General features: G+C 35.0%; 2 protein-coding genes across 2 annotated transcripts; both read right to left on the bottom strand.

Moving 5' to 3' along the window:
- Nucleotides 1–1005: 1005 nt before the first annotated feature.
- On the bottom strand, nucleotides 1006–8199 carry LOC115968666 (glucan endo-1,3-beta-glucosidase 6-like). Its single transcript, XM_031088125.1, has 2 exons — nucleotides 6990–8199; nucleotides 1006–2312 (listed from the first exon to the last, which is right to left on the bottom strand). Exons 1-2 carry the CDS (start codon nucleotides 7319–7321, stop codon nucleotides 1196–1198), a joined length of 1449 nt encoding a protein of 482 aa, XP_030943985.1. The 5' UTR covers nucleotides 7322–8199; the 3' UTR covers nucleotides 1006–1195.
- Nucleotides 8200–12570: 4371 nt separating this feature from the next.
- LOC115969176 (glucan endo-1,3-beta-glucosidase 6-like) lies at nucleotides 12571–14681 on the bottom strand. The gene is made up of 2 exons (XM_031088766.1): nucleotides 14217–14681; nucleotides 12571–13491 (listed from the first exon to the last, which is right to left on the bottom strand). Exons 1-2 carry the CDS (start codon nucleotides 14546–14548, stop codon nucleotides 12681–12683), a joined length of 1143 nt encoding a protein of 380 aa, XP_030944626.1. The 5' UTR covers nucleotides 14549–14681; the 3' UTR covers nucleotides 12571–12680.
- Between the last annotated feature and the right edge of the window lie 680 nt (nucleotides 14682–15361).

Genomic DNA, 15361 nt, shown 5'->3' with positions numbered 1-15361 from the left:
TGGCCATTGCCCATAGATAGAACCATGGGTTGAAATTTTCCCTTTCGGTCTGACCCAGCCCGACCTATTGATTGGTCAGCAGTTCAGTTGACCCGGCCCACTAGGCCTAGTAAAAACGGGCCAGGCCAGCCCAATGACAACACTTTCTAACGGTAAATCATTCAAGGCCATTGACATCAACAATACTGAATTTTGTTAAAGTATGGAACTATTTCGTAGCAGCCATCAGCACTACCATCTTACAAAAAAACATGGTTTTCTAATTTAGTTGCTACAGATTTTCGATGGAACATGTTGAGAATATCTCAAGCACTAATAAACAACATTGTTATTAATTTGAACAACTGGATTGTATTTGCATGGGGCTCCAATAAGGAACAGTATTTGCATATTCATAGATAAAATTGCTTCCTCATTTTTCCACCAAGCCAGGAGTTCTATTGGCTTTGAATCATGTATGTGATGATATTGCTTATTTCATGAGGATGTGGTAGGATGAATAATCAACTATGCGAGAGAGAGAGAGCGAATAGTTATATAGAAAAGCATCTGAAGCCAGCCAAACATTGGAACAAACTAGACATGTGAGAGGCTCTCTAGGAATAAAAGACGAGACACTTTATTCTCTTCCTTACTGAAATTATGGATTCTGTCCTACAAAAGTTGTCCCTATTGCCTAAAAGATGAGACAACAAGAATTTTCCAGACAAAGAAGCCATGTGATCAAAGTACTCCCTTGTCGACTTGGGTGCTATACAATATTTCCGGGGCACATTGAGCTAATCCTTGCAACTAGGTTATCAGCCCCTAATAATTATCTTATGCATCTGGCATATGCAATCACAACATGTGAGTCACGCAAAATTGATTTGTGGGGTTCACATTCTATGAGAGGGAGAATGTTTTATATGCCAGCTGCAAAAGATATCTCTCGTCAACAACACTCCACCTCAACCTGCTTGATAAGTACCCCCCATTCACAAACATTACTTACCATGCATAAAGAATTCCAAATGCAGTTTGATTTCAGACATGAATACATTTGACACGTAGAATGTCTTGTCTTCTAGATTGCAAAATTTGAACTAAAGTTATGCCATATATCGATGGCTCTTAGCTCCCACTACGCTATCCTACAAAGCAATTAGGAAAAGTTGAGGAAAAATGATACCTTGGGAACTAGAAGCCTCAAAATTCACAGAATTCTTAGCAAAAAGAGAATGAGGACAGAAGCCAAAATCACTGGCTTTTGCAGACTCCCAACTGTCCTTTCTGTGCCACCATAATATGGCTCGATCATTACCGGAAATTTGCAACTTCCAACTGATGGATCAGTTTTGGTGATCATTGAAACATTGGGAAACTTGCAGGCTTGATCAAGCTGATTATTTCTCTGATAGTAACTGTTAAATGCATAAGAGACATTACCCCGAGCATCCAAATTTCCACAAGATGTCCCATAACCAAGGGTAGTGCAATCAGCAAGTCCACAGGCATAGCTCACACTTAGTGACACTTGTGGGTCATCAAGTTTAGCTGATGGCTTCATCACACACCACTTTCGGTCCAGATACTTCACACCCCGTGCCGCAACCAGGGCTCCTGAATTTGTTGCACCAAGATTAAGCTGGTATTTTGCTGACCCATCATAATTAAAGATCCCCCAGTGGCGTTCAAAATTTCCTGGTTGAACGCTCTTAGCATCCTCATCAATCAAACTAAATAAATACACATCAACTGCCCCAGGTCTCATAGGGGTTCCTTTCCCACCCAATATATGGGTCATAAAACCTTGGTTGAACCGCTGCGCATACTCTATATTAGCATTCCGATCCCCATCAGTTGGCCAGCCAATCTCTCCAACTATGATTGGCAAATTTCCAAAACCATTCTTTTGTAGTGCCCACACAAGAGTGTCGTAGTTTGCATCAAACATATTGTAATATGTTGTCCCACCATCAGTTACAGGTGTTGCCTTTTCATCAAAAAATGCATACTCAACAGGGAAGTTTTCATCAGTGTAGAGACTTATAAATGGGTAGATGTTCACAGTAAAGGGGGCACCATTGTCACTCAAGAACTTGACAATGGCAAGCATTAGGTCATGTATGTCAGCTCGGAAGTCACCACCGGAAGGATAGTCAGTTGAGCTCGCATACACATCAGCATTAAGGGGGACTGTCACCTTTACTGTGGTGCCAAGACCAGCTTTTATCAGGGCAGATTGGACGTTCTGCAGAGCAGGGAAGGTTGTTTTGAGAAAGCTTCCATTGTATGTTTCCAAGAAGGGTTCATTTCCAACTGCAACATACCTGTAGATTTAAGTGAATATTGGTTAGTTGGAAAGATAGTGATTCATTTTGCAGCAATATTACTGAAACTGAGAATTATTCTTCATCGGCATAGAGGAGAATCATTATACCATAAGTCAGAGTAAGAAACCAAATGAGTTCAATATGGTTATTACAGAATTGTTAGAAAGGATATTTTATTATTTTTGAACAATTTTATCTGGAAGAATCAGTTATATCCAGCTTCCTCTAACTCCAGGTTTCTCTTCACCTACATGTTCATTATTTTTTCAACCTCATTAAGAATATTGTGAGACACGAACTTCAGAAAGGTCAATGTTCACTGACAATGATCCAGACAAAAATAATCATAAGAGAAAGTATAAATGAAGACACACGTGATATTTTGGGTATAAAAAGCTGAGGGATATGGCCATCCTATTGCTAAAAAGTACAATGCAAGCAAACAAAACTGCAACCCATTACTCATACTGGTTTACTTTTTATTTTCTTACCCACCAATAAAATCCTGAACATCAAGTAGTCAGAGATCTCCACTTTGGTTTTTGGATGGCACGAAAATTTTATATATTTCATAGACACTATTGACATAGATAGCATATAAATCTAAAAGGCCTCAAGATGTAAAATAAAAGTTACTTGCATTTCATACAGGCCCAACAAATAGTTAACTGAGTATTTGTTAGGCACAAGACAATTGTGCAAAAAATGCATCATTTGAGATTGTAAAAGAAATCATCATGGCATTGATGTCACGTTTTTTTCCCTTTCTTGTATCAAGAAAAATTATGCATAAAACATACATATGTACGTGTTAACAAAATTCTCAATTAAAATGAATGAAACCCCCCAACTTTCAACCTAAAATTTTGAAATCTGTTTCATATAATCGAAGTTTTATCAACTTCAAATTGGGGATATGAGAAACAATACAACCAATTTGGTGCAAAGTCATGGCAATTCTCTAAGAAGTTTCATTCTAGGCAATTGGCTGCACCAGCATGTAATGTGATTGAATTAGGCTTATGATATTACAGAGGATGCGATCCTATATAATAAGGCTTTTATGGATAGAACAATTCACGTAGGTGACTGAAAATGGGTTGGGATTTTACTTTGAAGTTTAGATTGCCACACAAGGTCAGAACTTTGAAATTTAGATTTGGATGCATTTTGTTTTCCCACCAATTACTCTTAAAAGGTTCCTATCCTTTCTATTATATCCACATAGCACTTCAACCTTTGCCCAATGAGGAAGTAATGCAAATGGTTATTTTCAACTCTAAACATTCTGCTTTCTTGTGTGCAAGCTATCTAAGGGAAGTGGCATAGTGAGTGATGTTTTACTAGATGGAGTCTACTGAAGCATTTAGGTGCGTATTTCACCTTGATCTTTAAATGAAGTTATAAATAGAATTGGTTGCTCAAACATAAGGGCTTTAGATTCTGATTGTTTACACCATGATCCCAGCATGATTCAAAAGAAGAAACACGTTTAATGAATCACCCCACTTCTTGCTTTCCATCAAAAATAAATATGAATAAAAAAGTTAATCCTATATTGAAATAGAAACAGGAAAAGAGAGAATCATCACTATAATTACAAATGCAACAGAATTCTGTGAATGTTAAGAACTAAATCTAGTCAAAAATAAACCTTTGTCAACTGGGGCTTAAGAAAGCAACCTATGCAGGTGATAGAGGTGGTAAGATAACTAGACAAACAAACTACAAAGAGGTCAAAGGATAACACTTAATAGGTCATACTGGTCAAAAGACTCAACTAATTACATTCTTGAATGTTTTTAATTAAACAACCAAAAAAAAAAAAAACCTTAAGTTGTAAAAAATGATGCTGTCCCAAAAAAATAATCAACTACCAGTACAGTACTTGACCAACAGTATTCTGTGAATGTAAGAACTAATTCTACTCAACAATACAAGTCTTTGTGAAATGGGACTTAAGAAAGCAACCTATGCAGGTGATATAGGTGGTAAGATAACTTGACAAACAAACTAAAAAGAGGCCCAAAGACAACACTTAACAGGCCTTACTGGTCAAAAGACTCAACTAATTACATTCTTGAATTTCATAATACAGAGCAATAAAAACAAAAGACCCTGGCTTAAAAATCGATACCATTCCAATAACACTAATCAACCTCAAGTACAGTACTTGAAAAATAAGATCTAAAAGTCTGTGGAATGGAAGTCTTTAGTTGCAAATTTTTTTTTTTTTTTTTTTTATTGATACGATAGAATTTCAACCTATGGCATTTACTTCATGATGATTGCTCTTTATCATCCGGCCAAAACACCAATCAGTTTTTTGTGTAAATGGGGTTTGAAACCCAAATCTCTTATTTGATGACAAGAGATTTTAACAATTGAGCTAACTAGAACCCTCATGAAACATAAATTTATATAGCTCCCAATAAGTAGATGAAGATTGACCTCCTGAGACTGTCCACATCATATGAATCATAACAATAACTTCAAAAAATGGTAATCATACAAATGATTGGTTGCAGATAGGAATGTCACAAGGCCCGGCCTAACTAAATCAAATTGTGATGTAGGACAGAATATAGGTTTGTTTTTTTTTGTCATTTCAGAATTTTAAAGAATAGGGCTATATTTTGTCATTTTAGAGAGTCTATCAGTATTTTAGTGAAAATTGAATTCTTACATGGTATTGTATTAATTATAATCTGTTTATAAAAACATTTTGGTGATTTTTCTTTTTTAAGCCCAATTTAGTGCCTAACACGAATTAGGGTTCCCTAAGGGTTTCCTAGCCACCTTAGCACTTTTGTTTTTTATGAAATAATACAATTATAGAGAGGATTCTCTTTTTTTTTTTTTTTCTTTTTTTTTCTTTTTTTATGGATTCCAGAGTTCTCTTTGTAGATTCAACAAACACCCCAAGGATTTTAAGAGTTTCTTCTTGAAATAGACATATTCTATTCCTTGTGGCTATCTTGTTATGTCAATTGTTATCAAAGCCTTGTCCTTTCCTAATCTAGTGGCTACTAAATGAGACAATAGAAATTCTGGCGATAGAGATCACAAAGGAGAAGTCCTTATTAGGGACAAATTCTTTCAGTTTGAATGTGACATCTAGCAAATACTACATGACATGCAACAAACACTCATAAATATCTTTGCTAGGATACGCCATTGGAGACTGGTCAGGACCATGGCAACCACAAGCAATGCTATTACCACAATGAACAACTAAATTTTCTTGTTGATCTAAGGATTTACAGTAATAGGAATTGTAGAAACAATAGGGACAATTGTAGTGGAGATATAATTCATATGGCTCACAGGCAACCTATTAAGTTTGATTCCTTTTATACTATTTATAAGGGTTACAGATGAAAGAATTAAAAATTGTAATGATTGATTATATAAGGAAGATTTTCTTGATTGGTTACTTGATCTAGACTAGAGGATTAATATATGAGTATTTCTTAGGAGAGAAATTTTTAACTCAGTTTCTATAAACTTAGTTGGTATGCCTCAGGTTGGCGGGAACGAACACAATTTCATAAGATCCAATAAGGTAAATACTAAATACAAAATTTGCTCATTGCTAAAGAAGAAAAAAGATGCTTGTAATTAAAGTTTTTCCCTAGTTGTCATATACAAAGAAAGATTACTAGCCCAAAAATTCATACTCTAGGAATTATATTAATGAGCGCTAGATTCCAGATCCTGAATATTAACTCAAGAACTATCTATTTTGCAAGTGGAGGGGTCTCATGTAGCCTTTGATATTTAGACCACCGATTAATAAAATTTCAGAATTTTAAGAAAGGTCCTTTTTTTTCTTTCTTATGGATCCCATGGAATGGTAGATTCAAGGACAAGGAACCTTGAAAGGATTTAAGGATTAGACAAAACTTAGGTACAATACCTTAGGTGCTATTCCTTATATTCCCCTCTTAAGATTCAATCCTATGTCTACTTAACTAAAAAATACACTATCATCCCATTAGAAAAAATCCACATGGCAAATTCTTAAAAGGGGAACCTAAGGAACAGCACCTAAATACTGTAAGTACCTAAGTCTTGCTCTTAAGGATTTATTCTTGAAATTGACATGTTCTAGTTCTTGGGGCTATCCTACTAGATCAAATTGAAACCAAAATCACATGTCCATAATGTTATTAAAGAAAAAACAAAAATAAAAAATAAAATAAAACTATGAAAATAGCGAGCAGCAGGAAGATCTATGAAATTTCAGCAGTCAAACCAGTTACTGAATATCCAAAATTCCAAAGAAATTCCAAAGAAATTTGACTTGCCAATACACAATTGCAATAATGGACTACTGCCTTATCCTCATCTATTTATAGATTAATTTACACATACAGTATAGAGCCATTAGCTGACTTATATGATATATCCTAGACCAATCATAATTCATAAGCATGCCAACAATTACCAAACAAGAAGCTTATAAACTTAGACATGAATATCTCGATTTAGGGAGTTAATGTTTCTACCACTCCAATCAAAGAAAAAATGAAAAAATAATAATAAAAAAGGCTTAAACAGTATAACAGGAGTAATGGTTACTAAGAATAGTATACAAGAAATTATTTATGTTAACATTATTGGCAGAAGTAATGAACAAAAGAAAACTATAGGAAAGTGAAGGAAGCTCACTTGATGTTGACGTTATTGGTGGTGAGATGTGTGGAGACATTTTTGGCAACCCATTTCTCAGCAGCTTTCACACTACTGGCCATAGTTAGAAGCATATCATTAGGAATCCCAACCATGACCTCAATCCCAGATTTACCTAGAGCTCTCAATGCATCATAATCTGCATCAAAAAGCTTAATCCTTTGAAACCCATTATCCCTCAGCAGCCTCACTACAGTATCTGGAGGCAGAGGATGACTACACTGTGTACCCCAGTTAGCACCAATGCCACTCACTGTGAAAACCATTGAGCACAATGAAACCAACCCAATAGAAAATGAAAGCCACCCCATGATCTTAATGCTTCAAATCTGCTTACTAGCCAACTTTCTATGCAAAAGACCCAAGAAATTAAGACTTCTGAAGCTAAAGATAGCTGTATTAGTTCAACAGGTATGAAATAGAGAACAATGTGATCTAAGAAATACAGCTAGTACAAGAGAAAAAGCAAGAGCTTTTACAGCGGAATCCAACACTAAAACACAAATGGAATGATACCCATGATTGTTATGGTACTAACAAAGCTTCACATAGATAGAATCCCAGAAGGGATAGTGAAAAAGTGAGTTAAAGATATACACTTACCTCAAAGAACAACCAAAAAAAAAAAAACCCAGAAGGTACTAGCAGAGATTCTTCAAATACAAAAATCAAAAAAGAAAATATTTGGAATTACTCAAGTTGTTAAGATAAGGTGATTAACAAGTAAAGTAGAACTAGTACATGCTTAAATCTGAACAAGATTGATAATGATAGAAATCAAGAGAAAACGAAAAAGGGAAAGTTGAAAAAGTATCTTAAGATAGAGAGAGAAATAAAGGTTAAGCTAAAATGGGAGACAAAATCACATGAAGAAGTTAAGGATCCACATCTAGTGTTGGAGTGAGAGGTGAGCTCAAGAATCCAAACAATGCTCTCAGCTCAGCTTATTAGAAAAAAGGCAGAGTGAGCCAGCCAGTGAGAGAGAGCAAAGATGTCAGAGACAGAACACAAACACACAAACAGAGAAAATGATAAATGAAAAAAACAAAACTAAAAAAAGAGAAAAAGGAACAGTGCGTGTGTGAATATGTGAGTGCGTAGTTATGACTTGTGTGTGTAGTACTACTATGATATTACCGACTATGTAGTAAGTAGGGAAGGTGTGTTTTTCAGTCGTGTTTATCAAAAAGTTCCAGTACTTCTCTGTGGCATCTTCTAGGGGACGGTGTTCTATGCCAAGCCAAAGTGTTACGTGGCATTTTGTTCTTTTTGAGTGTGCAGATTCTTTTTTTTTTTTTTTTTTTTTTTTTTTTTTGATGAGGAGTGTGCAGATTCTGATACCGTTTATCTCTTGACGGAGACCATCCACGTTATTATTTTTATTCCTTTTTGATTATAGACTATAGCCACTATAGTAACATTCTCACAATATTCTTTTTTTTATTCTTTTTTTTTATTATTTTATATGAGAAGAAAATTTGAACTATAACAAAGAGCATTCACATCAATACTTATATAATTAAAAAAAATGATTTTGCTAATATGTGTTCTAAGGACACATAATAACTAACCATTTTTGGAAAAAAAATTCTTGGAAATTGAAAAAATATTAACAATTTTTTCAATTTTCGAGAAAATATTTCCAAAAATAGATGGCTTAATGTGTATAGGGTACACATTAACCGAACCCTTAAAAAAAACACACATTTTAGTCAACTAAGGTCAAAATTTATCCACATTAGACTATATGCAGTTGTGTAAAAATATATGGTTATTATAGTCGAATAAAATTACACTAATATTATTCATTATGCTTTCAGTTTTTTATTCTTTCTTTACGTACCCAATTGTAGAGGACTTGGGCCTGGGTGATCAATATCGGCTCACCAAACTTAAGCCCGAGATCAGCTTGAGTAGTCGAGACTATCCCGAGGGATTGGAGTTGGCCCAATAATAAGTGTATCAAGATCTAGAGAGTATTGTTCGGGGAATTCGCTAATTATTCGGGCAGATCTTGCCCACTACTGACCAATAAGACAATGCGAAATCAATGAGGAGATAGAGGAATTTAGATCAACCTCGAGTACTAGTAGTGCTTTTGGGAGTTCGCTGTCGAACGCTATTTGGCATCTGAAACAAATTTTAAGAGAATTCTCAGAAGACATGACGGTTTCTTGGGATTCTAGGTGAAAGTGGGATTGCATGGAAACTAGTGAAATAGTAATAATTTGAACCCTACTAAGGAGAGACTATATAAGGGGAATAAGGGTAGACAGTGAGGGTGGTTGGTCTCTAATACAAGTGAGAGAAAGAGTAAGAAAAGAGAAAGAGAGGGAGTAAACATAGGAAGGATGAAAGAACAGAGAAAGATAGAGATTAGAGAAAAAAGAGACTAAGTCTAAGGGAAAGAGGGTGTTTGAGCTGGAAATCATAGGGATACTTGAGGTTGGGTTGTCTAAGCTACGTTTGAAGTGAAACCTATTGGACTGTGAGGAAACCCACCAATAAATAAATTGAGAACTCAAATCCACTTTCCTAGATAGTAACGTTCATAGGTCTGGGGCACCGCACCACTCCAATGATGAAGGAAAAAAGTAGATGGTGGTTGTTGTATTTAAAGAAATATAAACAGTTAAAAAAATCAAGAAAATAGATATTTTAATGAAATGTAATATGAAATAAATAATTTGATGTGAAGAATTTTAAAAAAATGGGGTACATAGAATAGAAAAAGTATATTCTTATACTAAAATAAATAGAAATTTTTACATAAGCTGAAAAGATGGTAAGATATAGAAGATTCTATTAGGAAAATAACACCTTGGGGAAGATCTTAATTGAGTAATTAATATAACATATAATGACACCATTTGACTCAAAAAGCTTAAATCCTATGAGTTTGAGTTAAACAATATTATATTAACCACTCTATTTTATTATTCTTATTTCGTGGGACTTTACTCACACGTATATCCAACAAATTCTTGACCAATCAATATTATAATTGATCTATAATAAAAAGTCTAAGACACGGCAAATTTTTATAAAAAATTTTCATAATTTATTATAGTTGTTATTAAGAGCATTAGCAAAGGAAACTATATGGCCACGATTTGCAACGAACCGTAACAGTGTTGGGTTCGCACGTAAAAGGCCCATACAATATCATTTGTAGAGCGTGGGTTTGAAAAACTAGGCCTTGGTCACCAGGCGGTGGGTTTTTCGTAGTGTTCATACATGGTTAAGTTGTCTTCACCCCTGGAGTCTTTCTCCTGGAGGTGGGCTGGGAAAAATGGCCAAAAACCAGAGCCTCCCAGCCCACCTCCAAGAGAAAGACTCCAGGAGTGAAGACAACTTAACCATGTATGAACACTACGAAAAACCCACCGCCTAACTACGAAAAACCCACCGCCTGGTGACCAAGGCCTAGCCTTTCAAACCCACGCTCTACAAATGATATTGTATGAACCTTTTTACGTGCGAACCCAACACTGTTACGGTTCGTTGCAAATCGTGGCCTTACAGAAACATTTTTGGCAAACTCTAATATAAGTAATTACCTTTTTTGTTATGTATACTTTTTCTTTTTATCCTAAGCTTACTTTGTACACTCACTAATCACTATCTTTAGTTAAATACACATCACATTTATCTCTTTATTTCTTTCCTTCATTTTTTTCTTTTAAAATTATCATTCTTCTTAATTTTTTAATCTTTATCAGCTTCTTATACTTCAGACACCACACCTCACACAACTCACATCCAAGTCTCTCTCCCATTCACCATACTTTACACAGCCACTTCTCTTTGCCTTTTCGCCACTCACATCAAAAGAGGTGCAAAGGGAAGAAGGAGATGCAAAGGGATTTGGCAACATGGGTGCGGCTTTGGCCAGTGGCCACCAGGGATATATTCTTTTTACTGTAGGGATATATTATTTTTATTGGGTTGTTTATATTATTTTAAGGTTTTGTATGTAAAAATAAAAATTGGAATGTTGGTTGTATTGTAAAGTGGGATTGTATAATAGATGAAGTAACTTTTTAGATGGTAAAATATAATATTTTTTGCAATTCCGGATGCTAATGCTAATAAGCCTAATTTTTTAACATGCTATAGTAGAAAGGTATTGTAGTATGCTCTAAAAATATTTAAGATTTGACACATCTTGTGAAGCATGCATGGTTTTCGGTGTGTTAAATACTAAAAATTTAGCATATAGTATACCAAATGTTAGTGCTCTAAGCCTCTAACAATATATTTGGACGAAAGGAAGACAATGGGAATATTGAGAACATGATAGAGTTGTTTAATTACCTAATCTGGATGTCTTTTAAAAGGAGAGAGCAAAGTGTTTGAGGGGTAAGATAATCCTCCAAATTTTTCATCTTAAATTATGGGGGTAATTACACTTAATCATCTTAAACTACAGCTCAAATTATATTTTACACTCTAAACTTTCAGAATGCACGATTAGCACTCCAAATTATAACTTATGTTACATTTTACACTATGCCATCAATTTTGTTGTCATCTTAGGTAGAAAACCAAAATTAAGGTGCAAAGTGTAATCATAAGTATTATATAGGGTATTGAAATGTAATTTCTCCTTTGTTTTTAAATTTTAAGGAATTGAGAATATGGGTAATTAAGTTTTTCCACGTAATATCGTCCAGGTTAACAGCCCAATTAACAATGGGGGTGAAAAGATAAACACAGTTTATAGTTTAAGGTGGTAACAATGCATTATGAAAGTTAAGAGTGCAAAATATATTCCATAGTATAATTTAAGGAAGTAAAGTGTAACTTACCCTAAATTCTAGGGAGTGGGATTCAAATTATATTAAAAAAAAAAAGATTGACAAGCTTTCTCTTGTGATGTCATTTATATCTATTTCTTTAAATTGAACAAAAAATTGGTTTACTTGTAAATGTATATGATGTCTAAGACTTCTTCTTCTTATTTTTTTTATTTTTTATTTTTTTATTTTATAATCATATGATGACTTATTATTTCCTTTCATTCTCATAATCCCATTATAATTTTTAAAGCATCCAAAAAAAGGACATCGATATATTTTCTACTACTATTACTTAATTTTTAAAACATTTAAACAATGAAAATGGATAACCCTTTTACTCTCCCATCCCTCTAAACTTCCAAAACATAGTGTAAAACAACATCACTTTCATATTGGCTCATCGTTGATATTATCATAATTTGGGCAAAAGCCTTTGAAATTTTTTTCTCTAACATTGCTTAAATCTTATACCCTACTTAAGTAAAATTCAAATGGCATGACTATTAAGAAATTGCAAATTAATACTCCACCCTTAGTGATGGCGTGTTAGGGCTATTCAGATTCCAACCACCAAAGTCAAGCCAAACCGGTCGATTCAACCTACTTCTGGCAGTTCCCGATTAGCCAAAACTAATGTAGGTCGATTCACTCTTCGGTTTGAGTTTTAAAACTCCAACAAAAACCAAACGATTGACATATATCTATAGGACAATATATTTGATATCTTATGAATATATAAAAACAGTAACACACAAATATTGTCCAAAATAGTATTGTTTTGATTTATACGTAGACATAGAGATAGACAGACAGATAGAAGTAAAAGCAAAAACACATACTTAACCCAATCCTCTATTTAGGAAGGACCTTAACCATGGCTAGTGCCATCAGCAAGTCCACAGTCATATCCCACACTTGGTGCCGCTTGTTGGTCATCAAGTTTCGTTGATGGCTTTGTCACACACCTCTTGCGGTCCACAAAGTTCACATTAAGCTGGTATTTTGCTGACCCATCACAATTAAAAATCCCCCAGTGGCGTTCAAAACTTCCTGGATCAATGCTCTTAGCATCCTCATCAATCAAACTATACAAGTACGCATCAATCATCCCAGGTCTCATCGGGGTCCCGTTCCCGCCCAATATATGGGTCAAAAAACCTTGGTTGAACCGCTTAGCATACTCTATATTAGCATTTTGATCCCCACCAGTTGGCCAACCAATTTCTCCAACTGTGATTGGCAGATTTCCAAAACCATTCCTGTCTAGTGCCCACACAAGTGTGTCATAGTTTGCATCGAACATATTGTAATAGGTCTTCCCACTATCATTTATAGGTGTTGCCTTTTTATCAAAGAAGACAAACTCAATAGGGAAGTTTGGATCGGTGTAGAGACTTATAAATGGATTGATGTTCACGGCAATGACCCCATTATTGTAAATCAAGAACTTGACAATGGCAAGCATTTGGTCACGTATGTCGGCTCGGAAGTCACCACCAGAAGGCAGGCCAGTTGAGCTCTCATACATATCATCATTAAGGGGGACTGTAACCATTACTGTGCCGCTAAGACCAGCTTTTATCAGGGCAATTTGGACATTCTGCAGAGCAAGGAAGGTTGTTTTGAGAAGGCTTACATTGTAGGTTTCCAAGAAGTGTTGATTTCCAACTGCAACAAACCTGTAGATTCATGTGAACATTGGTGAGATGGAAAGATGGTGATACATTTTGCAGTATTATTAGCCGAAAGTGAGAATTCTTCTACAAGGGAATAGAGAAGCATTATCATTATACCAAAAGTCAGAGTAAGAAACCCAATGGGTTCAATAGGGCTATTACAGAATTGTTACTTGTTAGGCAGGATTTATTTTTTGTTTTTTTGAAGCATAAGTTTTTATCTAGCCTCCTCCAACTCCAGCTTTCTCTTCACCTAGTGAGTTCTATTTTTTTTTTTTTTCTTTTTTTACCTCATAACAAATATCACTAGACATGAACTTCAGAAAGCAATAAACGATGAATCATTTGAAATTGAAGAGAAAGCATCATGGCATAGATGTCACACTCCTATCCTTTTTCTTCATATAATAGAAGTTTTACCAACTTCAAGTTGGGGATATGAGATACAATGCAACCATTTTGGTGTAAAGTAGGCAATTCTCTAAGGAGTCACTAGCATGTAATGTGATTTAATTAGGCTTATGATATTACAGAGGATGTGATCCTATAAGCATTAGCTGACTTATAACCCAGATCAACCATAAGCTTGCTTACAATTACCAAACAAGAAGCTTATAACAGCAGTAATAGTTACCAAGAATAGTATACAAGAAATTGTTGATGTTTTACAGTATTGGCAGAAGTAATTAGCAAGAGAAAAGATAGAGGAAGTGAAGGAATTAGCTCACCTGATGTTGACATAATTGGTGGTGATATGTGTGGAGACATTTTTGGCAACCCATTTCTCAGCAGCTTTCACACTACTGGCCATGGATGGAAGCATATCATTAGGAATCCCAACCATGACCTCAATCCCAGATTTACCTAGAGCTCTCAATGCATCATAATCTGCATCAAAAAGCTTAACCCTTCGAAACCCATTATCCTTCAGCAACTTCACTACACTATCTGGAGGCAGAGGGTGACTGCACTGTGTACCCCAGTTGGCACCAATGCCACTCACTGTGCACACCATTGAACACAATGAAACCAACCCAACAGAAAATAAAAACCAACCCATGATATTAATGCCTCCAATCTGCTTTACTAGCCAGCTTCTGTTCAAAACACCCAAGAAATTAGGACCTCTGAAGCTAAAGATAGTTGTATTAGTTCAGCAGTGTTAGAGATATATAGGCGACTAAACCCTAGACTACTAATACAAGCAGGACTGGGCTTAGACCTATTACATTGGACTAATATATGTTTAATATATATCTCTAACAAGCAGGATGAAAGTAGAGAACAATGTGATCTAAGAAATACAGCTAGTACAAAAGAAAAAACGAGAGTTTAGACAGAGAAATTAAAAAAAAGGTGAAGAAAAAGTAAAGGCACAGTATGAGCAGCGAGTGAAAGAGCAAAGACATTGTTAGAGACAGACAAACAAACGTACTTAGAAAGAGAAATAGGAAAATGATGAACTAAAAATAGAAGAAACGTCGTTATCATATTTTTGCTTTTGAGTGTGCAGATTCTGATGACGTTTCTTTAGCTCTTCACGGCAGTTTGTCATCGGGAGTAGTATTTTTGCAGAAAGAAAAACGAGCGAGCATATTTTGTAGTCAAGAAAATGTATAATATTTTCTAGTGATTGTGCAACTGCAATATCTGGGAACAGAGGATTTATGTGCTGGTTTTTCAACTTATTTCTTAGTTCTTATGAGGTTTTCTATGTTAACCGTTCTGTCCAGGACGTAGCTAGCTTTGGACCAGGTGCAATGGCCCCTCCTAATTTAAAAAAATTATTATTATTATTATTATTATATGTGTATGAGTCTTAATTTTAGTAATTTTTTCCTATAAAATTACATTTTTTTTCCCTTAAACAATA

Source organism: Quercus lobata, chromosome 11 (assembly GCF_001633185.2).
Source record: "Quercus lobata isolate SW786 chromosome 11, ValleyOak3.0 Primary Assembly, whole genome shotgun sequence".
In the NCBI taxonomy this organism is placed as follows: Eukaryota; Viridiplantae; Streptophyta; class Magnoliopsida; order Fagales; family Fagaceae; genus Quercus; species Quercus lobata.
This window is presented reverse-complemented; position numbering and strand designations above follow the sequence as displayed.

What these genes read in the sequence shown, in the direction of transcription:
- LOC115968666 (XM_031088125.1), bottom strand. Translation starts at nt 7,321, where the DNA reads ATGGGGTGGCTTTCATTTTCTATTGGGTTGGTTTCATTGTGCTCAATG. An exon ending in ACCAATAACGTCAACATCAA is followed by an intron (nt 2,313 to 6,989) that starts GTGAGCTTCCTT and finishes TTAAATCTACAG; the next exon opens with GTATGTTGCAGTTGGAAATG.
- LOC115969176 (XM_031088766.1), bottom strand. Translation starts at nt 14,548, where the DNA reads ATGGGTTGGTTTTTATTTTCTGTTGGGTTGGTTTCATTGTGTTCAATG. An exon ending in ACCAATTATGTCAACATCAG is followed by an intron (nt 13,492 to 14,216) that starts GTGAGCTAATTC and finishes ATGAATCTACAG; the next exon opens with GTTTGTTGCAGTTGGAAATC.